Here is a 26,279-nt window from a genome sequence, read left to right as displayed (position 1 = left end):
ACTTTCTCCTTGTATTATGGAAACTAAAACTGATCAGGGCTGTCAAGATATAGTAGACCAAGACCAAATACAACTTCCAAATCACCACCTTAGGTTTTATGTCACACCTTCAAACTATACATCCAAACATTTTACTACTTTTCCACCAACTATGAACCTTTGCTCGAAATTGTATCTCATTTAGAAAAAACAGATTATCATTAGTTAACATCATTAAATGCTGCAGTTAGGTACCATCTGTAAATGTTGGCACTTTATATGATGTATAAAAGTTATTAACAACAATAGCTTAACAGTAACCTATAGTGTTCCAGTGGTCCAGCACTTCTGTCACATAACATTAGACTTTGTTGTCTTTGATGTATTATTGAAACAGATTCTTTGTCCCACCTCCTCCAAATCCACCCCCCCCCCCACCCCACTAATCTATTCAATGCTTACATATCTCATGAATTAGTCTATTGTGTGAATCTGGGTCAATCTTGAGGATGCTTAATTGCTTAGAAGTAGCAAATCAGGTGGTTAAATGGTAACCACCTGTTGGAGAGTAGTGTGCTTAGAGGATGCTGGGTTCGGAGAAGTGGAGCAATGACAAAAAATGCAATACTTTTGTCCTTGTTTCTATTACAGGCCAGAATAATCGCAGAAGGTTAAAGTCAGTTATTGCTAGTTATTTTTAGATTTACGCAAGTCATTTAAAGCTCATATTAGCAGTCTACTTATATTCACATGTCAGGGCATGGAAGAGATTTGCGTTATTTGGAAGGACCTTGCCATACATAGTTTGATCATATTATACCTGGCCTGGGATCCATCAAGCAGATAATTCAAAGTACAGATCAATAAACCAAATCATCTCATTCAATTTCAAACTTCCAAAGTGATTGACATCCTGGGCTTAATGGTTTTGGTTAATATCTGTGCCTTGGTGGAGATGTTGTTTGGATCTACGTGAGGGAGCAGTCAAAGATTCTTTGTTGTCCCTGTTATAAACAGCTCGGTGGCCAGGGGCTTTCAATTGTTGACTTGTATTTGGCTACGTTAGCTTAGTGAATCGGTTTAAAGCCAATACATAGATTAAACTAGATTGCTTGTTTTATTTCTCCACATTAACCAAAAATGAGCAACTGTGTTTCAAAGATCAAGTTTAATCTGAAAGAAACCAGAAGCAAAGTGTATTTTATGGTTTGGGCATTTCAAGAAGAAGAATAATGGTTGTAACCATTGTAAATGTTTGTACTAAATGTTCATTTACTGTTAAATACATTTGTTGCTTTTAAGATGAACTTCCGTCTGATGGAATGTATATTTAATTTTTTGAAGTTGAGCAAGTTGTATGGTAATAAATCTATTCCAGTAAGCCAGAATGCAGGAACAAGCATTCACTATTTAATCCGAGTATTACTATATTTACCTAGATACTGAGGAGATAAAAATGCTGTCTGGTTTGTATTGACTGCAAGGTCACATTTACATTGAATCCAAGTGGAATATCTAACAGACCCAAAAATATAAAACAAAATGTCCAATTTCTTCTGGGCAACACTTATACGCATGTAATAGGAGAACTATGTAACTATTTAGGTATTTTTCAGGTCTAATGGGGAAACTAAATCAATATTCGGAGGTTTCATTCTCAATCTTCAAAATGGGACACAATGAAGTCCAAGCTTTCTAGCTTGGTATATTTAATTGGCAAGATTTCCTTGAAGAAAATATCATGACAACCTGTTAATATGGACTGTCTTTTTTGCTTTGATTTAATAACTATAATGTTCCCTTTGATTAGCAATTCTCATAAATTAGGGATGTTCAAACTAAATACTGTCCATAAGCATACACAGAGCATCACTTCTGTTCCTGGCCTTATTTCTTTGGCACTGCTACCAGTTGCTGCCACCTGCTGTTCCAAGTGACTGCAAACCAAGAACAAGAATTTATTCCAATATCATGGATTCCCACCCACAGTGTAAAACAGTGTTTAGTTGCTTCAAGTGGCTGGAGATACAATACAATGGCACAGAGGGGAATGAGCTTGGAGATGCATAGGGTAGGAAATTGGCTGTGTGAAACTGGGGCAAAAGTGCAAGCATGAAGTGGGTAGGAAGACGACAAAGCGTGGATGAATGCTGAAGAGCATATGGGAGAAGAAGAGTGCAGAATGATATCAAAGGTGATGGCTGAAAAGCAGTAACAACATGAAATTGAAAGAACGCCAAGAAAGCAATAGCAACAGGGGTAAGAGTGCCATCTTGAATTTTGAGGAGTTGGGCAGGAAAAAGATTGACAATGTAAAGTGGGGAGAGGGAAGGAAAATGCCAGGTATTAGTATTTTTTTTTAAAAATTGCAAGAAACGGGAGCTATCCCTGGCTACTGGTACTAATGCTTCCTGTATGCAACCCGAGGGCTTGAGTAGCGCACAGAGGAAGAATGTTTGGGTAGCACTGTCTAAAATTGGCTTCTGTATACAATGCTACTTTGGAATGAAAAACAATTTTATTAGTTAAGTAGGTTGAAGTATAATTTGCCATCTGTTCAAAAATGGTTTTATGATTACATAACCAGTGTCAGATGTGCAATTTCTCCTATATTAGAAACAGCTGCTTTTAAATTAAATTTAAGCTTGGACTCATTGGTACTGGAATAACTAATTTACACAGCTGTTACAAGACAGCCTTTTAAATTCCAGAGGGAAACTTTAAACAGCTGTCGTAACCTATATTTTTAAGTGGTATGTTTGAGATGCAACTCCAAATTCAGGAATCAGACCACCAGTTCTTGAGAGGTTTTATATTAAACTAAATGAAACAATTTACTAATTTATACAAGTTAAATATATACACATGGCTACAAGTTACTACTATCATAACTTTAAACAAATTCCCAGACTAATTTCCATTAAGGCAACAGCAACCCATAGACTTAATCAGAGACCAGGCAAAGCATTTTCATCTTATGAATTCAAAATGAGGCTCTTTTCACTGGTTACTGTTGGGACAGTTGTAGGCTTACAGCTACTATGACCTCACATTGCCTCTGCCCCTCACATGGAAACTGATGAAGTAATACCTAACTCAGCTCATTGAATGGAAATTCTCATTGTATCACCAGCCTCTTCTAACAATAAAACCTCTTTCATAGTACCAATTGTATTAGTAATATAAACATATTGCTTGATCTTTGCTAACTAGGTGCCAGATTTCACTCACCTTTTTGAATGCTCTATTCAAAAAATGCAAATACACTCTACCTTTCTTACATCTCAAAACTATACACATCAAAGCACCTAGACTAGCTCGCTTTAATCCAATTAAGACACATCCATATACTAAACTTTTAGTTTAAAAGAAAAATACTTTCCAATAATATATACATTAATAGCTTCATGACACAACTAAATCAGGTACTTTATAAAATCAAAAATGTATTACTGGAAAATTAAAGTGCTGTTAGAACATTGCAGTATAAATGTTATATTTTTCTTGAATTTTTATACTTATTAAAATGAGGGATATTGAAAGCAATGGAACATGTTTCTGCTTCTGTCAACCAGTATCAGCATTTAACAGTCCCAGAATCAAGTTCCCTCTTCTCTGCCCCAAACCTGGTAAGAACAATTTTTGGCCAGTTTTATCCATTCACAATTCCATTAATAATGGAAACTGGGCTCTGAATTTCTGACACTGTAATTATAGTCTTCCCTCACCCAGTGACGATCCTGCCACCACTACTGTCAGTGCGGTGAAATAGTAATCATGGGCTGTCAGGTTTGATGGAACGTAGAACAGGGGCTGGATGATCTAGGAATACTTAAAGATAAAAAGAATAAGAGCAAGGCTCTGAGGGTGAAAAAAAACCCTAAGTAACCCAAGTTAACATAATAGTATAACAATTAATATACCTGATGTAAATAAAACAGAATGTTGAAAAATAAAAAGTGTGATAAGTTTTAAAAACTGGAAAAATCCTCCATGTTTTTATGGATTCTATTAACCAAATCAGATTTCTCGACACACATGCACATAGCACAAGAAGACAAGCAAATTAGAAGGACAGATTCAGCTCAAATGGTACAACACAGTAGCCAGGAGGATCCTGGCTCTATGCTAGGCATGAATGGAAGCTTCATTTAGACATGTTGGAACAACTGATGTGGAAGGGAACATTATCAGAACAGATGCAAAAGAAGCAGAGAAACTGGGAGCAAGGAGTAGACCCCTTACAGGAAGTAGAGTGACAGGAAGCATAATCACGGAGACTGTAGGAGTGTAAAGTAGAAAAGTAGATACTGATGAAAAACCATTACCTGTGAGAGGTTAAGGAAGAGAAGAGATAAGTCAGAGATGGACCATATGAAGGTGAGGGAAGGATGAAAATAAGAAAAAAGTTGATTAAATTTTCCAGGTTGGGGTGAAAGCAGGAAGTAGTTATTTAGTCCTCCTCCTGATTTGTTTTTTCAAAAGTTCATACATCTTGAAGCCTCCCAAGATTCTCCTCCTCCGTACTTTAAAATATAATACTTTTGACTTTCCACTCTATCTTTTCTTCATCATGCTCTTCATTATAACTGTCATGGCAACCTCTTTCCAAGCTGCCTCTGTTGTTCCTGCTGATCACCTAATTTTCTCAAACATTTCAACACTGCCCCTGCTGGACCAACTAGAAACTTATGGACTTTCACTCTGCAGGCACTGATCCCCAAGGGCTTCCTGAGTAGCAGCCGTAACACAAGAGCGCTGATGGACATCTGTGTGACCCACAGCAACCACATCTGCAGCAAATGTCTGCAACTTGAGGAACTTCGGCTCCGAGTTGACGAGCTGGAGTCTGTGGTTCGGACCCTATGATTCAGGGAGTGGGGAGGTTACATAGGTAATTTGTTCCAGGAAGTAGTCACACCTCTTAGGCTAGATATTTCAAATTTGGTGTGTGGCAAGGGACAGAAGGGTGTGACTGTGAGTGAGACAGGTAAGGGGATCCAGAAGGTAGTGCTGGAGAAACCTCAGCCTTTGCAATTGTCCAACAGGTTCCAGGCTTTTGCAGCTTGCCTGGATGAGAGCAGAGACTGCAAGGAGGATGAGAAAATTGATAAGGGTAAGGGTATCAGTGACATAGGTAGGACTAAGAAAGTGGTTCTGTTAAGGGAATATGAGCAGGCAGGGGCTAAATTAAAAAGCAGAACTGCAAAAGTAGTAATGTCTGGATTACTATCTGAGCCACGAGCAAATTGGCATAGGGTAAATAAAATCATAGAGTTGAATGTGTGGCTCAAAGATTGGCGTGGAATTTGATTCGTGGGGCGTTTATACCAGTATTGAGGAAAACAGGGAGCTGTACTATTGGGACAGCGTTCACCTGAATCATACTAGGGCCAGTGTCCGATTATAGAATTATATAACCAGAGCTGTAGAGAGAACTTTAAAATAAATGGGGGATGGTGGGCAGGGGATTGGCGAAGGTGGTAAGGGAGATTTCAAAAGTTAAAAACGACAAGACAATAGTGCAGGGTAATGATGCAGGCAATGATAACTAGAGTGTGACAGGACTGGACAGGGTGTACAAACATATGAGTGCACCAGCAAGTGAGGTCAGAGTGAGGGAAAAATGATAAAAAGACAGAATTAAGGGCTCTTTATCTGAATGGTCACAGCATTAATAATGAGATGGATGAATTGATAGCACAAATAGAAATAAATGAGTAGGATATGATGGCCATTACAAGACAAGCTTGCAATTTGACTATGGACCTCAAGGGTATTTGCCATTTTGAAAGGACAGGAGGAAAGGAAAAGGAGGTGGTGTGGCTCTAATAATAAAGGATGAGATCATTATAATAGTGAAAAATGATCTTAGTTCAGAACATCAAGATGTAAAATCAGTTTGGGTGGAGATGAGAAATAGCAAAGGAAGTGGGAGTAATTTATAGGCCGCCTAACAGTAGCTGCGTAGTAAGACAGAGTATGCATCAAGAAATAATGGGGGCCTGCAAGAAAGGCACTGCAATAATCGTGTGACTTTAATCTTCACATTGATTGAACAAATCAAATGGGCAAAGGCAGCCTGTCAGATGAGTTCACAGTGTATTCAGGACAGTTTCTTAGAACACTGTTCTAGAACCTACCAGTGATCAGGCTATTTTGGACCTGGTAATTTGTAAAGGGGCAGGATTAATTAAAGACATTACAGCAAAGGATCCTCTAGACAAGAGTGATCATAATATGATAGAATTTCACATTCAATTTGAAGGTAAGAACTAGTCCATAGCTAGTGTCTTTTTAAATAAAGTCAATTATCAGGGTATGAAGACAGAGTTGGCTGAAGTGGACAGGGTAAATAAGTTAAAAGGTAAGATGGTAGAGAAGTGTCAGGCATTTAAGGAGATATTTCATTGCTCCCAGCGAAGATATATTCCATTGAGGATGAAAGATCTGATCAGAAAGATGCACTATTCGCAGCTAACTAAGCAAGTTAGGGATGGTATCAAATTGAAAGAAAAGGCATAGAATAATTAATGATAGGCCAGAAGATTTGGAAAGTTTTAGCAAAAGATGACTTAAAAAAAATGAAGAGTGAGAAATTGGAGTGAGAGAAAATTAGCAAATACAACACAGACAGTAAAAGCTTTTACAAGTATATAAAAAGGAAAAAAGTAGCTAAAATGAGCATTAGTCCCTTGGAGGGTGAGACTGGGGAATTAATAATTGAAAACAATGAAATGGCAAAGGTGTTGAACAAGATTTTGTACCTGTCTTCACAGTCGAAGACACCCAAAACATCTCAAGAATAGTAGAAAATCAAAAGGCAAAAGGGAGGGAGGAACTTAAATTAATCACGATCACTGGAGAAAGAGTCATGGGAATACTAATGGAACTTAAGGCTGAGCTGACAAAGTCCCCTGGATCTGATTGCCTGCATCCTAGGGTCTTAAAGGAAGTGGCTGCCAAGATAGTGGATGCATTAGTTGTAATCTTGCAAAACTCCTTAGATTCTGGAAAGATCCAAGCAGATTGGAAACTAGCAAATGTAACACCTGTTTTCAAGAAAAGAGGGACAAAAAAGCAGGAAACTATAGGCCAGTTAGCCCTGTCATTGGGAAAGTACTAGAATCCACTATTAAAGAGATATTAGCAGGGCATTTAGAAAATCATTAAGCCATCAGGCAGAGTCAACATGGTTTTGTGAAAGAGAAAAAGTGTTTGATAAATTTATTCTTTAAAAATGTGACAAGCAGGATGGGTAAAGGGGAACCAGTAGATGTCATGTCATGTATTTGGATTTCCGAAAAGCATTCAATGAGTGCCACGTAAAAGATAAGATAGCTTTAGACCTCATGGTGTTGGGGTGATGTATAGGCATGGATAGAGGACTGGTTAACTAGCAGGAAACAGAAAGCCAAGATAAATGGATCATTTTCAGGATGGCAACTATAACTGGTGGAGTGCCACAGGAATCGGTGCTGGCACCTCAGCAACATCAATGGCTTGTATGAAGGGACCGACTGTATTGTAGCCACATTTGCTAACTGTGGCGATAGGGAAGCAAGTTGTGAGGAGGATAAAGAGAGTCTGCAAAGGGATATAAATATGTTGAGTGGGCAATGTGGGAAAATGTGAGGGTGTCCACTTTGGTAGGGAGAATCAAGAAGCAGAATATTATTTAAAAGGAGAGAGACTGCTGAATGCTGCGGTACAGAGGGATGTGGTTGGCCTTTTTTTATTCATTCATGGGCTAGGGTAACATTTGTTGAACATCCCTAACTGCCCTTGTTCAGAGAGCATTTAAGAGTCAACCACATTACTGTGGGTCTGGAGCCACATGTAGGCCAGACCAGGTAAGGACAGCAAATTTCCCTCCTTAAAGGACATTAGTGAATCAGATGGGTTTTTACAACAAATGGTTATCATTACACTTTTAATTCCAGGTTTTTAGTCAAATTTATTGAAATTCCACCATCTGCCGTGGTGGGATTCAAACCTGGATCCTCAGAATACTAGTCCAGTGACAATACCACCATGGCACCGCCTCCCCTTGAAGCTAGCATGCAGGTACAGCAAGTAATTAGGAAGGCAAATGGAATGTTGGCCTTTATTGCAAAAGGGCTGGAGCATAAAGGTAGGGAAGTCTTGCTACAACTATAATAGGACATTGGTAAGACCACATCCAGATGTTTGCCCACCTTATTTTTAAGGAGGGACATACTTGCATTGGAAGCAGTCCAGAGAAAGTTCACTAGGCTAGGATTCTTGGGATGAAAAGGTTGCCTTATGAGGAAAGGTTGAGCAGGTTGGGTCTATGCTTATTGGAGTTAAGAAGAATGAGAGGTGACCTTATTGAAACCTATACAATTCTGAAGGAGCTTGACAGGGTAGGTGCTGAGAGGATGTTTCCCTTTGTAGGGAATCTAGAATGAGAGCCCATGGTTTCAAAGTAAGGGATCTCCAATTTAAGATGAAAATGAGGAATTTCTTCTCTAAGGGGTCATTAGTGTTTGAAATTCTCTCCCCCAGTGAGCGCTGGAGTTGGATCATTGAATATATTCTGGGCTAAGTTGGACAGATTTTTGATTGACAAGGGAGTTGAAAGTTATGGGAGTAGGCAGGAAAGTGGTGTTAAGGCCACAATCAGATCAACCATGATCATGTTGAATGATGGAGCAAGTTTGAGAGGCCAAATGGCCTACTCCTATTTATGTTCTGAGTTCATTCAACTAGTTTATTGAGCGGCGTAGTTAAAATAGAGTGAAGGGAATGAGCAATTTCAGTTTGCAGAGGTTGAAGATGCTGTGTAGGATTTAACTGAAAAGCACATATTTTGCATTGAACAATAGTGGAAGAACGAAGAAATGGTTTGAGCATGGAGTAATCCAATTTAGCTGTTGTATTGTCCCTTAATTGAAATCATAGATACCAGTTTCACTTGTTTTCAACCCAGTAATGACTTTATAGCCAGAAGCTTTTTATAGGCAAGTGGAGGGAGGTTTTGGTGCATGTGGTAATTAAATCCCCTAAACGTGATGTTGGATTGGGGTCCTGGCCTCATTGCCTCCCCGCTTCTTCTGGGTTTCCACCCAGGTGGATTTCAAAATGAGCATGGGAGCCAGTGTGCAGCTGTCGGGTAAGATATTTAATTATTCAAATAGGTCGTTATGTTCTGCTTTAACCAAGGATTCTGGATTTAACGCCAATGGACCAATTTCCCGAATTGTCAGCGTCTCACCAGGGTCACTGAGGTGAGTGCAGAGAGAGGAGTGCTTCTTTCGAAAGACATACAGGTTGGGTAGCTAATGAAACTGAAGAGCTATAGCCATGGCCAGGTAGGAGGTTGCTGCCGATTCTCTGTCAAGCTTGACAGATGATTGCCAAATTCTTGGAAGTCACTTCACCTGACTTGCATTTCATTTACCTTCAGTTGCACTTCCCTGCTGCCAGCTTTCACCATGGTATGGGAGCATCTCCTGCAGCCCTATCTTGCACATCTAATGAAGAACAAGAGGAGCAGCAGGAACAACGCCAGTACTGACTCCAGCTGCCTTCTCTTCACCAATGTGTTGCTTCACCAGACAGAGGGTGGTCATAGATCCAGCTCCAAGGCTGTGAGATCCCCATCACATAGTTTACATGGAAGGAAAGAAAGTGGAGAGTTATAACTATTAATAATGGCTTTTATGAATAGGATGGAAGGAGAACATTTGTGGAGAGAGTTAGTGAGGCATGGGTGCTAGAGTGCAGTAGGATGAGGGTGGGTGTGTGCATGTTGGCTGCTTAAATGGGGATGTGAAAGAGGAATGAGTGCAGTTGCATGTTGTGTTGCTCTGAGGAGTGCTGTGCACGAAAATGCTGGAGAGATCAGTGTGGATATTGTTGCTTGAAATGCTATGCCATCGCATTAACTGGCCTCCTGAGATCCTGGATCATCTTGGTACTGTTTCACAGTGGGAGGGGTGATACTTCTGCTGCTGAATTCTTTGGCCACTTCCGTTCACACCTGTATGCTTAGAGAGGTTGTTCCCCCACAGATCTATCCTTGTTCCTCTCATCAACATGCTGCCCCTTAACGACATCATCTGAAAAAACATCAGTTTCCAGTACGCTGATGATGCCCAGGTTTACCTCACAGCCATCTCTCTTGGCTCTTCCACAATCTCTGAATTGCCAGGTTGTTTATGTGACATCCTGAATAAAGAGCCATTTCCTACATTGGTAAAGTTGAAGCCATTGCCTTTGGTCCCTGCCACAAACTCTACTCCTTCACCATCAACTTCATTAATATCCCTGGTGGCTGCCTGAGGCTGAATCAGACTGTTTGCAACCTTGGTGTCATATCTGACCCCAAGATGAGCCTTCAGCCACATACACACCTCAATGACCGTCTATTTCCACCTCCATTACAGTACCCGACTCCGCCCATGCCTTAGCTCCTCTGCTAAAATCCACAACCCCTGCGTTTGTTACCTTCAGCTTTGACTGTTGTAGTGCTTCCTGGCCAGCCTCCCACATTCTATCTTCAGGAAATTTGAGGTCATCCCAAAATGTCACCTCTGTCCAAATTTGCACTAAATCCCATTCACCCATCACCCTTATGTTTGCTGACTTACACTGGCTCCTAGTTAAGTAATGCCTCCATTTTTAAATTTTTCATCCTTGTTTTCAAATTACTCCATTGCCTGGCTCATCTCTACCTCTGTAACCTCCTGCTGCCCTACAATCCTCCAAGATAGTCTGCACTTGTCTAATTCTGGCCTCTTGATTTTAATTGTCCCCCCATTGGTGGCCATGTCTTCAGCTGCCTAAGCTCTGGGATTCCCTCCCTAAATAAATCTCTCAGTCCTTTGCTCCTTTAAAACCTCTTAAAACCTACTTCTGGTCAAGCATTTGACCAACTGCCATATTATCTCCTTATATGGCTGGATATCATATTTTGTTTTATAATGTCTCTGTGAAATGCCTTGAGACAATTTATTGAGTTAAAGGTGCTATATAAATGCAAGTTATTGTTTTAAATGACCCTATTTGACTGAAGAAAATTAGTCAGCCCTTCCTAGTGCCTTGTAAACGTTCTTCAACTAAAGCTTCCTCAGCTTTACATTCTTTTTAATGTCATCTTGCTGTGTTTAAAAATGCCGGCCACAACTGCCTGCATAAATTGATGTACTTCAAAGTAATTAATTGAAATATAAAATACTTTGAATTGTTTAGACGTGATAAGGCACTACATAAATAGGGACTTATCTTTCCCTGCGTGTATCTGGTAGTTTAGGATTGCAAGTGCTTTGGCATTTATTGTTTCTGAACCGAATGTGAAAATATTCTGCATCCCAGCACCTGTGCCAACAATATATTGATAGGCTCCTATTTCTTTGATATGTTGCATCAATGAGAGAGCTGTAGATAAATGGTATAGTGCTTTCCACCAGCTCATACTTTAAACTTTTTATTTTATTTTGAATACAGTCATATATGGTGGCAAATGGCGTATGGTCTTAACATTGGTGGATACATAAAAGGGATACACCATAAAAGTATTGTAATTTGTAGCCATATATGTTTTGTAACAATTTTTGTCATTGTTAGTGGTATTGACATAAGAGAAGGCAGATGACAAATGATCTGGCTCTGAGTGCTCATAATGAAAAGTATTCCATTCCCCAATATTGACATAGCTTTAATTTTAACCACCCAACCCTTTAAGTGAAGAACTTAAGATTTTCATTGTACCTCATTTACAGGATGAAAAGACTATATACTTTACCCATGACTTATTTGTTTACTTTGGCAAAACAGGTACTTGATGATCAAGCAACAGCAGGAAAACAAAACCAATGGCAAAATCGAGCTGTTTCTGAATGGACAACCCAACAAGTCTGTCATTGGCTGATGGGAATGAATTTAGAGCAATACACTACAGAATTTGTTTCTAAAAACATTGATGGAGAACATCTAATGCAACTAGATAGCAGTAGACTTAAGGTATGATATCACAAGTTGTTCCACAATGCCTGCCAAATTTTGTTGGATTCATTAAAAACATACTGTGTTGCAGTTGCAGAGCTACTGGATGTACCTTAAATATTACATTAGAGGAAGCATGAAGTGTGGTTGTATGGACCAGAATGCTCATAGGAATTCTTCCATCATAAGGACAGGGAGTAAAAATGGCTATTTTTTTCCTACTGCTATCTCTTCATTGATTCATGCTAGAAAATGCTTATGCATGGACATCAGTAGGCTTGATTGTGATGCCCCAAAGTCTGATAGGCTTCCATATAAAATATATTTTCTTGGGTAAGATTCTTGGTATGTTTGGAAGTGTACCCCAGGGCACCTCACTGCCTTCAGAAAAAAAAAGGCGTATAAGTTGCATCTTTTTTTTCCTGTCAGCTACGTATTTGACATTTGGAATTTCATCACCCTAGTTTCAGAAGCAAGCCACTGAGAATACTAGAATACAAGTTCCTATATGGAAAGTATTCAAAATATACCTTTACAGCCGCTTCTGCTTGTTGCAGAGTAGCAGCAGGTTGCTGCATCCTGCCAGTGTGTGTGAAAAGCCTGAAGAATGTGGAGTTTACTTCTTTGCTTGAGCATGTTCAATATTGAGGTGCAGTTGCTGCAAGCAGAATTTTATTATCGAGCCTTTGTATTAGTGATTGTTTAGTTTAAGTGTATTTACGTTTTTGTTATACATATAGAGATGGCAGGGCAAGGAAACCTCATGACGTGTGCACCACAATTTGTAATTCTTTGGCATATCCAGGGGCTGTACTTTTGTACTAATTGTTGAAAAAAATGACCCTCTGGAACAGCAAACCTCTGTGGTAGTCTGTACTTCCTGGAATACAGTCATCAGTGAGGCACTAATCAACTGTTCAGGATGTGAACTGTATAGAAAAGATGTAGGTGTTTTGCTGAGACAGCAGAGGGAGACAAGACTCGGAAGCTCCTGAGATATTAGTACTGTCCAAGAGATATAGAATGTTAAATATGAGGTGAGGACAGTGTTAGTGACTCCGAAGAGTTTGTCCCTCTGAGAACACTGTAGAACAAGAGAGATGTATGGAGATGATATGCAGGCAAACAATAAGAATAGTAGATTTTATAGTTGGGGCTTTAGACAGCCATTTTTGTGGTCTCAACAAAGCGTTTGTAATGGTATATTGTGTCGTTGGCCTGTGGGTGAAGGATGTCATGGTATCCATGGGAAAACTTCTGTAAAAGCACAGAGAGCAGCAAAAAGCCATGGTCCATGTTGGAATCGATGGCGTAGATTTAATTGGACATAATTAATCTGTAATAAAAATGTGAAATATACCTAAAATATACTGATTACCAATGGGCCAAACAGAAACAAATCTTAAATTTACACCTGGAAATTTGAGGTTTAAATTCAGTTCATTTAGGCGGAAAAATCAAACTAATCTGAGCTAATGCAGACAACTCAAAACTGCCACAGATTTAGCCACAATTTTACAATCACTGATGTTTACACCTTGTGTCCCTTATGAAGCGTGGATATAGCAAGCTATAACGGAAAGGTTGACACAACAAGATGGTACAAGGAAATCTAGTGGCACTGGCAGTCCATGCAGATGTTCAAGTTTGTAATATAGTAGGAGGGAGAGATCTGACTTAGCTTTGTACAGGATTGAGAACTTAATGTTCCAGGTTACATTTTCAAGAGAAGTGGCAGGTGGATGGGGGTGAGGTTTGTGGGGTAGTGAAGGGTGAAGCTGGCAGTATAAAGAATTTGAGTAGTGCTAAAATGTAAGGATGATGTGGTGGTTGCATTAAAAGGGAACACATATGGATAGAATTCAGAAATAAATGCACTATGGAGGCTGACAGACTGATGAGTAAGAGAAAAATTGGAAATAGCAAACACAATATAGTTAAGTTCAATGTAAGAATAAAAAGGATAATGAAGAATCAAAGTGTGCTGAATGAGAAAAAAATGAAGCTTAATCAGATAAAGGAACTATTCTAATTAACTGGGCAAGAAATTTAACAAACAGTTGATGGATCAATGGGAATTTGTTAACTATGAAATTGATAGAGTGCAAGATAAATAAAACTTGAAAGGATTTGTCAAAGAACAGAATTTTGTTGCTAAAGAGATTAAAGTTACACTCACTTTAAAGGGCATTTGGTAAAATTAGGACTAACAGTGCTAAAGATAATCATGAATAAACAAAGTCTGGTATGTGAAAGAGGCTACTAATGGAGTGTTAAAGGAGATGTTCTTATGTAAGAGTTTTGCATTAGTGTTTACAAATGATGGTGTAACCTTATATATTGTTAGGGGTAACTGTAAAAGGTTCGGTTCCTTGATAAATGGGGGAGGCGGTGGCATTGTGGTATTGTCGCTGGACTAGTAATCCAGAGACCCAGAGTAATACTCTGGGGACCTGTGTTCAAATCCTGCCACAGCAGAATTTGAATTCCATAAAAATCTGGAATTAAAAGTCTAATGATGACCATGAAACCATTGTCGATTGTTATAATGTCACTAATATCCTTTAAGGAAGGAAATATGTCCTTACCTGGCCTACATGTGACTCCAGACTCACAGCAGTGCTCTTAAATGCCCTCTGAACAAGGGATGGGTAATAAATGTTGGCTTAGCCAGTGACACTCACATGAATAAAAAAATGAATAGAACAGAGTAAGCCACAGATTGAATTGTTAGTTGTTAGTCTAACATCATTTGTGCGCAAATTCTTAAGGTTGATAATTTCAAATATAGTTAGAAAGCATTTAGAAATATTTGGGTTAATGAAGGACAGCCAGCATAGTTGACTTCTTAATGGCTCCTTTGGAAAAAATATAGGATAAATAATGGGAATAGTAGATCTAGCATATATGGATTTTCAAAAGATATCTTAGAAGAATATTGTTAGAAAAATTCAGGGGTGTGATCTTAGACTGAAGACATATCTGAATGCATAGAAAATTGGCTGAGAGACAGGGACTGGTAAGGCTTCTTGGACTGAACAAGGATTAGAAATAATATTTTTCAGGGATCAGAACATTTTTCATGGTATTTATAGAAGATTTTGGTATAGAGAACACAATTTCAAAATTTGGAGAACAACTAAAATGCTTTAGGAAAACAATGATGAGATTTATAACAATGTTGCCAGAAATGGAGACTTTTAGCTATGAGGCAATATTGGAGCAGAGGAGATTGAGGAGAGGTTTAATTGAGGTGCACAAAATATGAGGGGCCTAGATAAAGTTGATGAGGAGGACCTATTTCCCTTAGCAGAGAGGTCAATTACTGGGGACATTGATTTAAAACAATTGGAAGAATTTTTAGAGGCAAGTTGACACTTCTTTCTGCACAAAGTTTCGTGGTGGTCTGAAGACTGCCTGAAAGGGTGGTAGAGGCAATAATCCTAAGTGTATTTTTTAAAAAAGAATGCATGGCTACGCATTGTTGTAACCTATAAAGCTAAGGATCTAGAGCTGGAAAATGGGATTAGGATGAACACAGACATGATGGGCCAAAGGCCTCCTACTGTGCCATAAATGTTCTATGTTCTTACATGAGCAGATGGCAGAATGTATGCAAAATCATATATTTTGAGAACGAAAACAAGGATTTTTAGTATGTAATTAATGGAACGATGCTGTAGACAGTGATGAACAGACACTCCTGAGGGTTCTTCTGTAATTCCATGAGTGCAAGTTTGGTAAATAAGGCTTGAAAATAGGGCCAATAGTACTTTTGATCTAAATAAGGGAATGTGAAAAAATAGGAGTGCAATATATGTTTTGACCACACTCGGCGACCCGGGGGTAAATTGGACCTGCTTTGAAACGTGCCCATTCGCCACTACCTTGTTTTCTGCTCAAACTGAGCTGCATATTGTCGGATGCAAAATCTGCCATAAAACACCACAATTGGACAGCATTTGGAAACAAAGTTTTTTAAAGACAATTTTAATTTTAAAAAGCATTCCTTGATAAATTTAGGAGTGATAACTTGGCGAAGTTTGATTAGTACAACTGAAATGGTTTTATCATGATGTCCTAGGCCCAACCATCTTCAGCTGCTTCATCAGTGACCTTCTTTCCATCATAAGGTCAGAAGTGAGGATATTCGCTGATGAGTGCACAATGTCCAACACCATTCGCAACTTCTCAGACACTGAAGCAGTCCATGTCCAAATGCAGCAAGACTGGACAATATCCAGGCTTGGGCTGACAAGTGGCAAGTAACATTCGTGCCACACAAGTGCCAGGTAATAACATTTCCATCAAGAAAGAATCTAACCTTTGCCCCTCGACATTCAATGGCATTACCATTGCTGAATCTCCCACAATCAACATCCAGAAACCGAACTGGACTAGCTATATAAATACTGTGTCTACAAGAGTTGGTCAGAGGCTAGGAATCCTGTGGTGAATACCTCACCTCCTGACTCCCCAAAGCCTGTCCACCATCTACAAGGCACAAGTCAGGAGTGTGATGGAATACTCTCCACTTGCCTGGCTGTGTGCAGGTCTAGCAACACTCGAGAAGCTCAACGCCATCCAGAACAAAGTAGCCCGCTTGATTGGCACTCTATCCACAAACATTCACTCTCTCCACCACCGATGCACAGTGGCAGAAAGATGCACTGCAGGAACTTACCAAGGCTCCTTAAACAGCACCTTCCAAACCCACGACAGCTACCATCTAGAAGAACAAGAGCAGCAGATGAGTGGGAACACCACCACCTGGAAGTTCCCCTCCAAACCACTCAACATTCTGACTTGAAAATATATCGCCGTTCCTTCACTGTCGCTGGGTCAAAATCCTGGAACACCCTCCCTAATAGCACTGTGGGTGTACCGACACCACATGGACTGCATCGGTTCAAGAAGGCAGCTCACCACCACCTTCTCAAGGGCAATTAGGTATAGACAATAAATTCTGGCCTAGCCAGCAAAGCCCATATCCCATGAATGAATTTTAAAAAATTTTTTTTAAAGCATTTTTAGTCAGTGTCAGTACTCCATTGTGAATAACCTGATTTTCAAATTACTGAAAATTTCTTTTTAGGCAAATAATGTACAAAACTATTTTCTTATGTTAGAGTACCCTAGTCAGTTTCCTGGTAAATTTAAAAAAATACGTCCAGAATCTTTTAAAATGTGACAATTGATATTCTTGTATTCAAAAGGTCCAACTTAACTTTTAGAGCCTCCTTGAAGGCCTTCAGATGGGCACAATTAGCCAGTACTCCCATTGGTGATTAATTCATCCTGGAGAAGTGGTCAATTTTGTGGGCAGACCTAATGCAATGTTATTAAAACAAGTGCAAAAGATGATGGAAATTCAGTTTGCTTTGAATACAATTTGTTTCTTTTCCGCTGGTTATTTTGATTTTGGCCAAATTACAACAGAAAAAAACACAATTGAGCAGAAACTCCTGTTCATAATCTGTGTAAAACATCATTCAGGCTACAGTTAAAATACTAGCATTTTATGCACACCATTATAGAAAGGTCATTAAAAGTCATAGAGCATTCAGTGTAAATTCAGCAGGATGATAGCAGGAATGGGAAAGCTTAGTTACGAATATTGAAATACTCAGATTATTTCTATGGCAACAAGCCTGAGGATATTTTTATTAATTGAAAAAGTTTTTTAAATTATGAATAGTTTTGATAGGATGAATGGAGAAAGATGATTTCCTCTGATTGGAAAGCCAGTGACAACAGGTTATCAATTTAAAACGGTCACAAAATGAGGAGAGTGATCACAAGAAACCTCTTTAGGTAGCGAGTCATTGGAGCATGATTTACCAAGGAATGATTGAGGCAGACAATATTGTATCTTTTAAGAAAAGAATGGATAAATATTTGTAGTGGAGGAAGAAGTTGTGGAATTATTTTTTCAGTGCCCAAGCAAAGAGCAGGCACAGACATGGAGTCCTTTTCTATTGTAAACCTCTGTGCTTCTATGTACCATATCGAAGGCCTTTTTTTCACCTCCTTGCAGTAGCCTCAACAACAGCTTTCATTTGCATAACATCCCTAACATAAACTATCCAACATTGCTAAATAACCTGAAGCTGAAAAATAGAGGGAGAACAATTAAGGTGTTGATCGAAGACAAGGATTTTGAGGGCATTGAAGGGAAAAGACTGCCAGGCAGAGATACTTAGCAAGCATTCAGCATAAAGCTGAAAGTAGAATGGTTGGTGGGGGGGGGTGGGGGGTGGCGGAGGTGGTGTGTGTGCAAAGAATGGCAGAATTGGGAGTAAACTGTGTGTACTAGAACAGATAGCACTGATAGGCAGACTCAAGGTCAGAAAGAGTTATTGATGAGGACAGAGACGGGGAGTATTGCTGAAGTGCAAAATGTCGGCCTTTGTTATGGCACAGCGGATGTTAAATGCTGAGCTGTTCAAATCCTAGAGGGGAACTTGAAACAGCTGCCTCAACTGTTTTTGCAATTTGTGTTTTTATTTCAAGATGCATGCCTTGAATTTAATAGTAATAAGACCACTGAGTCTTATAGGTTTTTTTACAAAAGCAAATTGAACATTTATTAATAGAAGAAAAGATTTTAAGCACATACATAGGTTTACGGATTACTACTGTGATAACTCCCAGCTCCCCTAATTAACCTGACTCTCAGTTACACTTCCATTAAGGCAACAGTAAAAACAAAATAGATTTTAATAGACCCAGGCAAAACACATGAAACCCTGAACAGGGATATTCATAGTGAATTCTCTTAGCTTTATTTCCTATAGGTAGCAGCTTGGTACATAGAGGCTAGAGGCTTTTCACACTTGTTAGATCTTAAAATGTCTCCTTCCCTTACACACATAACCTCATCACCTTTATTCACGTTTCTCCCTTTTTAATGTAAATTCTATTGTTCCAATATGTCTTTGGTCTTTACCTTTCTAATAATAAAAATCTTTCATGGTACCAATTTTATCAATAAGCTTTGAGGAAAAATAAACACACTGTTTGTCTTAGCCTCTGTTGGCTAGGTGTAACAACACCTTACTACCTCTTTGAAATTCACGACTCTGGTTTATCTAACAATGCAAATGTTCTTCACACCTCACATTCTAAAACTTCAGCTATGTTTACTTATTTAGCATTTCAAAATTATTTAGAATTCTGATACATCAAAGCCTTCAGATCAGCTGTCTTTAATTCCGTTAAGTGCCACACATACACACACACAGACACAGAGAAATTATCCAGACTCCACGATTCCTACTTTACAATAAATCCCAATAACATTATGAAAATTATAATATTTTAATGACAGCCTTAATGTTGGCAAGGCTGGCAGTTTAGGTTCTCACAGGCATATTGCAAACTGTCTGACTTAATTGGAGAGAATTGCTGGAGAGAGTGCATTGGTTGCTAAGGTGAGGAGTTCTGGACAGGAGCTAAAGAGGTAAGAGCCTTTTGTCTTGCTAATGTTGAGTTGAAGGAAGTCATTGCTAAACCAGCACTTTATGTCAACGAAGTACACTAGTGGTTGAATCAAGAAGGGTAGCAGATGAGTAAAGCTAGATTTTGTCAGCACACTTCTGAAAGCTGATGGCATGTATTAAACTGATGTCAGCAAGGGGCAGCATGTAGACTTGCAAATGATGGAGGCTATGTATAGAGACTTGGGGCACATGATGCTGCTATAATGAAATTTTGAAATATCATTACAGGAGATGTGATAATTGTGCAGGGGCAAGTAGAAGTTGAATTAAGTTAGAGCATTGCCATGGAGGTGATCCACAGGAGGATCCACTGGATGAGTGCAGCTGTAACAACTTGACACCACCCAGGACAAAGCAGCCCTGCTTAATTGGCATCCCATCCACAAACATTCACTTTCTCTACCACTGATGCACAGTAGCAGCAGTGTGTACCATCTACTAGATGCACTGCAGGAATTAACCAAGGCTCCTTAGGCAGCACCTTCCAAACCCATGACCACTACCATTTAGAAGGACAAGGGCAGCAGATAGATGGGAGCACCACCTGGAAGTTCCCCTCCAAGTCACTCACCATCCTGACTTGGAAATGTATCGCCATTTCTTTACTGTTGCTGGGTCAAAATCCTGGAACTCCCTTCCTAACAGCACTGTGGATATACCTACACCACATGGATTGCAGCGGTTCAAGAAGACAGCTCACAACTGCCTTCTCCAGGGCAATTAGAGATAGGCAATAAATGCTGGCCCAGCCAGCGAAGCCCACATCCCATGAATGAATTTTTAGTTGGTGGAATGATCCTGCCTAGGGATATATGATTGCCAGATACTAGCTTGTTTTCTGTTACTTCAGTTGCAGAGACCAAGGAATTATCTGCCATTAAGTTTCCCTTATCAACAGCTATGAAAGTCCAGTCCAGTCATGTTTTGTAGTTGAGTGCCTTGGTTTGATCACCTGTAGCAGAGGTGTCATTAACCAATGCAACTTGACTATCGTCCTTCGCCATAAGTACACTCTTCATTTTCTTGTGAAAGTAGTCCTTTTAAAATACCTAGCCACTGACTGATAACCAAGTTTCCACTAGTTTCAAACACATACTTGGAAAGCAAAGGACCTTTATGGGCAAGTTTAAGCCTTGGTTATATAACATGTTTTGACGCAAAGGGAATGTGCTTAAGTTTGTGTGTTTATTTTAATCGTTATTAATCGTAAAGAAACTAATAAGTGCATAGATGTAACCTCAAATTTTACAGAAGTTGTTGATAAATATAGTTTGTTTAACTTGGAGTACTAATTTCCCTAGGTGGAGCATTTAATAAATGTATAATATATCATGCTTGGCCAGGTCACTGCATTCCATTTTTAAAAAACATATAAACAGAAGTTGATTTTTCTTTCAACAGCAACCAAATTGTGAACAAACTCTCCTTCACTGCCAGAAAAGTTAATTATTTTTGGATGAATGAAAGTCTTTTTGAAGCGCAGTCTTATTCTTCTCTGAATTTCTAACCTTTCTTCAGGGCCATGGTTGCTTTCCATTTGTCTGGTCTGAGTTGGTAGCAGAATTGTATAGAGTGGTTTCATTTTTTGACAATGTTGGTCGACATTGCTGGTCTGCACCATTGCGAGAGACTAGTACGGTTATGTATGTTGCACCCGATTAATTTATATTGCCGGGCATTCCCCTGTTGCAGAATGTGCTACTTATTTCTTCCACACCTCTGGAGTGAAAGCATATTACTCGGATAAGCAAATGTAACGCTGCAGATCATATTTCGAGCGTTAAGCATGTTGTATCCTGCAAGTCTCAATTCCCTGTCCTCCCTCCACCTCCCACCACCACGACAGATAAAGTTTGGTTTCCTATTGAAAGCCCAAGCCACATGTCTATGGAGTGAGTTTATCACTATGGTATCCCTGCTGAGTGAGATTAGCAGGTTGTTTCCCAGGCCCCCATCCTCTGCTGATTGAGATTGCCTGTCCAAACATTTTTTTTGAACTGAACCAGGAATTTTAGTTGTATGCCAATTTTAGGAAGACAGACAAGAGGAAGCAAAACAGCCCTTTTGCAGTGGTTAAGTGGTTTCCTATACTTTTGTCTTCCCCACAACAATGCTAAGAGAGTTTTCTGGCTCAGCCACATCCCCATTCGAGTCCACCCCTAGCTAAAAAAGCCTACCAGCCTGCTTCACTGTGTTTGACAGCCAAGGTCAAAAGTAGGCTGCCCTGCATGGTAATGACTTCTAGATTACTTCACATTGTTGCCTCAGTAGGACCAATTTTAAACTATCCTGCATTGTGGATATTGATTCATGTAAAATGGCCTATTCCCTTTTCTGGATAATGTTGCATCACAAATAGATAGCAGTTGATGTATACACCTGAAAGATTTTGCATTCAGCAGAAGCAGAGTATGCTATCCTTGCTTTTGTATATTAAGAACCTACTTTTCCCACTTGCACCACCAACCCTGTCAGCGTAAAAGTAGAACATTCAATTTGTAAAGGCTTTAATATAACACAGATTTTGCATGTTGTAAGCTTCAAGTGAGATTACAATTTTGTTATACTTTGATTTTTCAGGCTTTAGGTGTTGCCAGTCAAAATGATCGTGCCACCATAAAGAAAAAGCTTAAAGAGATTAAGAAAGCACAAGAGAAAGTAGAAAAACAAAGAGAGAAGATTCAAAAGAAAGAAAAAGAACAACAGAAGAAAGCTGGTAAACAGGCCACCTCTGTAGAAACAATCTGTTAAATGGGACTAGAAGTGTGATTGAGATCACTTTAGGTAGTTATGCTATCAGTGTTATAGTATATTATATACTTCACAAAATAAGTGATTCAAATATACAAAAAAACTCAAATGTATGTTAGTTTGACATTTTTATTAGATAAATTTATGGTACATTTTCATGTTTGGAGTAGGTAAATTTCTGTATATATTGTTAATACATTTTTGTAGGTTTCTAATTCTATGCAGTTTTAACTAGCTCTGGCCTTATAATGGTAATAAATGAAATTAATATTTTAATAAAACCTAGTGTATCATTAAAAATTTCATAAAATACTTTGATAAAGGGTATTGAAAAGTATCTTGAATTTCTGAATGTGATGAGAGCTTACATGGAAGAAAAATTACACTACAAAGTCATTTATGTACAAAGTTTTAGAGAATATAGTGCAACAGTAAAGCACATATGCCTGTGGGATAAATGGCTTCAGGGTTTAATGCGCATTTCACAAAAGGTGATAGATTTTTGTACTTACAGGGAAAACTGTACATTATTACATTTTTATAATTCTGTACCTTATAAATCCATTGCATGTAAGGGCCAACACTTTTTTGTATATTTTCTTTAATCCTCTCCATCGAGTTAATATGAACAATTTAATTTTTTTCCAAAGAATAATGTGTGATTGGGGAGTGATTACAAGAACATACATTGAGAGTTCTAATGTTGTATACCACAAAGGCCAAGCTTTGAGGGGGTTGTTATCCTTTGAATCCAGGAGGAGATTACTTTAATTCCCATCTCTCCTGTTGATAAATTTTTATAATGTTTAAGGCTGTATTACTTTTATGGTTCTTTGATTTCAGTTTCTACATTTTCCTGATCTTGACCACTCAAACATTGAATACCCTCAACATCTGCTATTACCTGAAATTTTATTATTTTTGTATATGTCATTAGATGTTGTTGTGCACCTCTTGCAGTTGCATATCAAGGTATCATCTAGTATACTGTGTAGTACTTTTACCCATTTCGTCTCCAATATACTATCAAAATATAAGTCACAGTGGGTAATTATTTACTTGCATCACTCTGCTGCCTCTTTGGTCAGCGTCACCTTTCTTTCCCACTTAAATTTCTGGTTTCTACATGTTGTCTCTGTGTCTCAACTGCATTCTCCTCTGTTCTGTATCCAGCTAGCAAAAAGCACTAGCTGATCTAATTCAAAGCTGGTATTCTGAAGCTGCCCGAGTTCCCTTGACTGACTTCAGATTTTTAAATGATTCCAGAAAACTAAATAAAATAAAATATTTGTTACATTATTTTGTTTCCCCCCACCCCCCAATTTTCTTAAATATTTAAATAAAATTTGGGGGAAAAAATTTAAAAACACTAACTGGAAGGAGACTATGCAAATAAGCTTGCAGTTATTTTTACAAAGATTTGGTAGCGTTGAATTTCCACCTGAAAAATATATCATTCATTTTTTTTAATGACATTCACTTGAATTTAAACTTCTGAAGTAAAAACTGTAAGCAAAGAGCCGTTGAGTACTATTATTTAAAATCAAGTTTGACATGCTATACGAAAGCGTTTTTTTGCCACTGGGTCTTATTGCCAGTGACCAGGAAGCTGCTTTCAGTAGTATAATTACTGCAAAATGTAATTTTGTATCATGAAACTTGTATTTGTATTCTTCTGAAAAGTTGGGTTTTCCACTATTGTTGCTAAACAAAAAAAGTTGTGACAAAAAGGAAAGAAAAATGGTTTGTTCTTAACTGTTTATCCACTGAATAAAAAATAAATAATTATCCAAATAAGGATTTGTAAGATACTGTTTCTTAAGACTCTTACTCTCACCAGTCATGTGCTTTGCTGCCTTCTCTTCCTCCTACCCAGTTACTGCATACAAGACTTTGCAGCTCTGCTATGTCATGTATTCTGCTATTGCACAGTAGAATAAGAGTCAATTTGTCACTTATCAGCTATTTTTCCACAATTCTTCATGTTGATATTTAATAGATTTTTACTCTTTTATATGCCTTTTTAAAATAGATTTTACTTTCAGTTTTTCTTTGTTTTAGGAATCTTTTGTTTCACTAATATCTGCATGGAAGCACATTTATTCAGTACTGTTCAGAATGAAATCTGATTTCACTTTCTTAATGCCCGGAGCATGTTTAAGTTGTGAAGGAGGAAATACATTTTGTATGCAGAGTATCGTCTAAATAAGGATTTGTAGGACACTATCCCTTTGTAAGACCTTTCATCCACACACTAGCCCAGTGTTCTCCTATCCTTCCCAGAAATTAACAAGTTGTATTTCATGCTCAGTTCCTTTGTGTAAATGCTGGAGAATGGTGCTGGAAGTAAGGATGATATCATTGTATCGCCTTTGAATGATCAATAAAATCTTATATGAAGAAAGCGAAATACTGTGGATGCTGGAAATCTAACATAAATACAGTAAGTGCTGGAAAACTTAGGTCTGGCAGCATCTGTAGAGAGAGAAACAGAGTTAAGGTTTTGAGTCCATATGACTCTTCAGAGCTAAATAGAATAGAAATGTATTGGATTTTATACTGTTTAGGAAGGGGTGGAGCCGATGGAACAAGATAGAAGGTCAGGGATATGTGGGAGCTAAGGAGAGATTGACAAAGATGTCATGGACACGTGACAAAGGGATTGTTAATGGTTGTGGTAAAGACAAATGAAGGTGCTGATTGTGACATAAAGGTAAGAACAGAATGTGTTAATAGTTGTCAATCTCGCCTTAGCTCCCGCCTATCCCTGACCCTCTATCTTGTTCCATCTGCTCCACTGGGGTAGACCATTTAGGACTGAGATGAGGAGAAATTTCTTCACCCAGAGAGTGGTGAGCCTGTGGAATTCGTTACCACAGAAAGTAGCTGAGACCAAAACATCAAGAAGGAGTTAGATATAGCTCTTGGGACGAAAGGGATCAAAGGGTATGGGGAGAAAGTGGGAGCAGGCTATTGAGTTGGATGATCAGCAATGATCATGAATGGCGGAGCAGGCTCGAAGGGCCGAATGGCCTACTCCTCCTAGTTTCTATGTTTCTACCCCCTCCTAAACAGTATAAAATCCATCACATTTCTACTCTTTATCTTTGAAGAAGAGTCATATTGACTTGAAACGTTAACTCTTGTTTCTCTTTCCACAGACGCTGCCAGACCTGAGTTTTTCCAGCATTTTTTGTTTTTATTATATAATAAAACCTTAAAGTCCAGCTTGCATTAGTATAACAACAAATGTTGCTCTATGGAGCTTTGGACTTCCTACAAGGGTAAAATTGGGAAAATCTGGTCTTATGTTTTGTCATTTGTGAACAAATCTTAAGGAATGCTCACTGCCAAGTATTGAGTTTCTGAATGGGTAGTGGAATATGCTTCTTTATGTTGCATTTCAGATTCTCAAGATCCTCCAGGCAAGGTGAAGGCTTATTCTACTTAGGGTGTGAATGCATCATGTCCAATGTGCAGCATATTTATCTTGACATAATGTGCGTAGTAATGTAGAATAATATACATATTTTTGCAAAAAAAATGACTGTATTTTGCTGAATGTTTGTAATGACAAGTAATTTATAATTTCTGTACTGATAAATTCCCCTAATTTTGGTGTGGCTATCCTCATTTATGTAATTCATCCAACCCATATAAAACTCCCTCCTTTACTTCCCTAATCTGTAGTGTTTTGAGCTTTGTTACATAGCATGGTGTGTGCATAAGTATCTTGCTGCCTCCTTCATCAAAGAGTCCAGGTGAAAATCAGAATAAACTTTTGTAAACAATACAAATGACTTATGCGCAACTGCTTGTTTTCAAACAATCTCTCTTGATTCACCATCTTAGAGGATAAACTACTGTCAAAGAATGAGAAAACATTGGACTTAAGGGCAGGAGTAGGCCATTCAGCCCTTCGAACCTGCTCTGCTATTCAATAAGATCAAGGCTGATCTGTTCCCAACTCCATTTTGCCATCTGCTCCCCATAACCCTTAACTCCCTTGTCTATCAAGTATCTGTCTAACTCTGGAATAAATTTGATGACCCAGCCTCCACCACCTTCTGGAAATCT

At 38.6% G+C, this 26,279-nt stretch overlaps 1 protein-coding gene across 4 annotated transcripts in view; it reads left to right on the top strand.

The window, feature by feature from the left end:
- The window catches only part of LOC121284984 (neurabin-1-like), a 111,562-nt gene extending 87,566 nt beyond the window's left edge, over positions 1-23,996 (top strand). For all 4 annotated transcript variants that reach the window (XM_041201032.1, XM_041201029.1, XM_041201030.1 and 1 more), the window contains 2 exons: positions 11,782-11,967; positions 22,032-23,996. In XM_041201032.1, the coding sequence (XP_041056966.1) occupies positions 11,782-11,967; positions 22,032-22,202 (357 nt within the window). In that variant the 3' untranslated portion in view covers positions 22,203-23,996. The remainder of the gene's footprint in view (positions 1-11,781; positions 11,968-22,031) is intronic.
- Positions 23,997-26,279: the final 2,283 nt, after the last annotated feature.

Source organism: Carcharodon carcharias, chromosome 12 (assembly GCF_017639515.1).
Source record: "Carcharodon carcharias isolate sCarCar2 chromosome 12, sCarCar2.pri, whole genome shotgun sequence".
Classification (NCBI taxonomy): domain Eukaryota; kingdom Metazoa; phylum Chordata; class Chondrichthyes; order Lamniformes; family Lamnidae; genus Carcharodon; species Carcharodon carcharias.
Note: the sequence above shows the minus strand (reverse complement) of the source record. Positions and strands in the feature narration are given on the sequence as shown.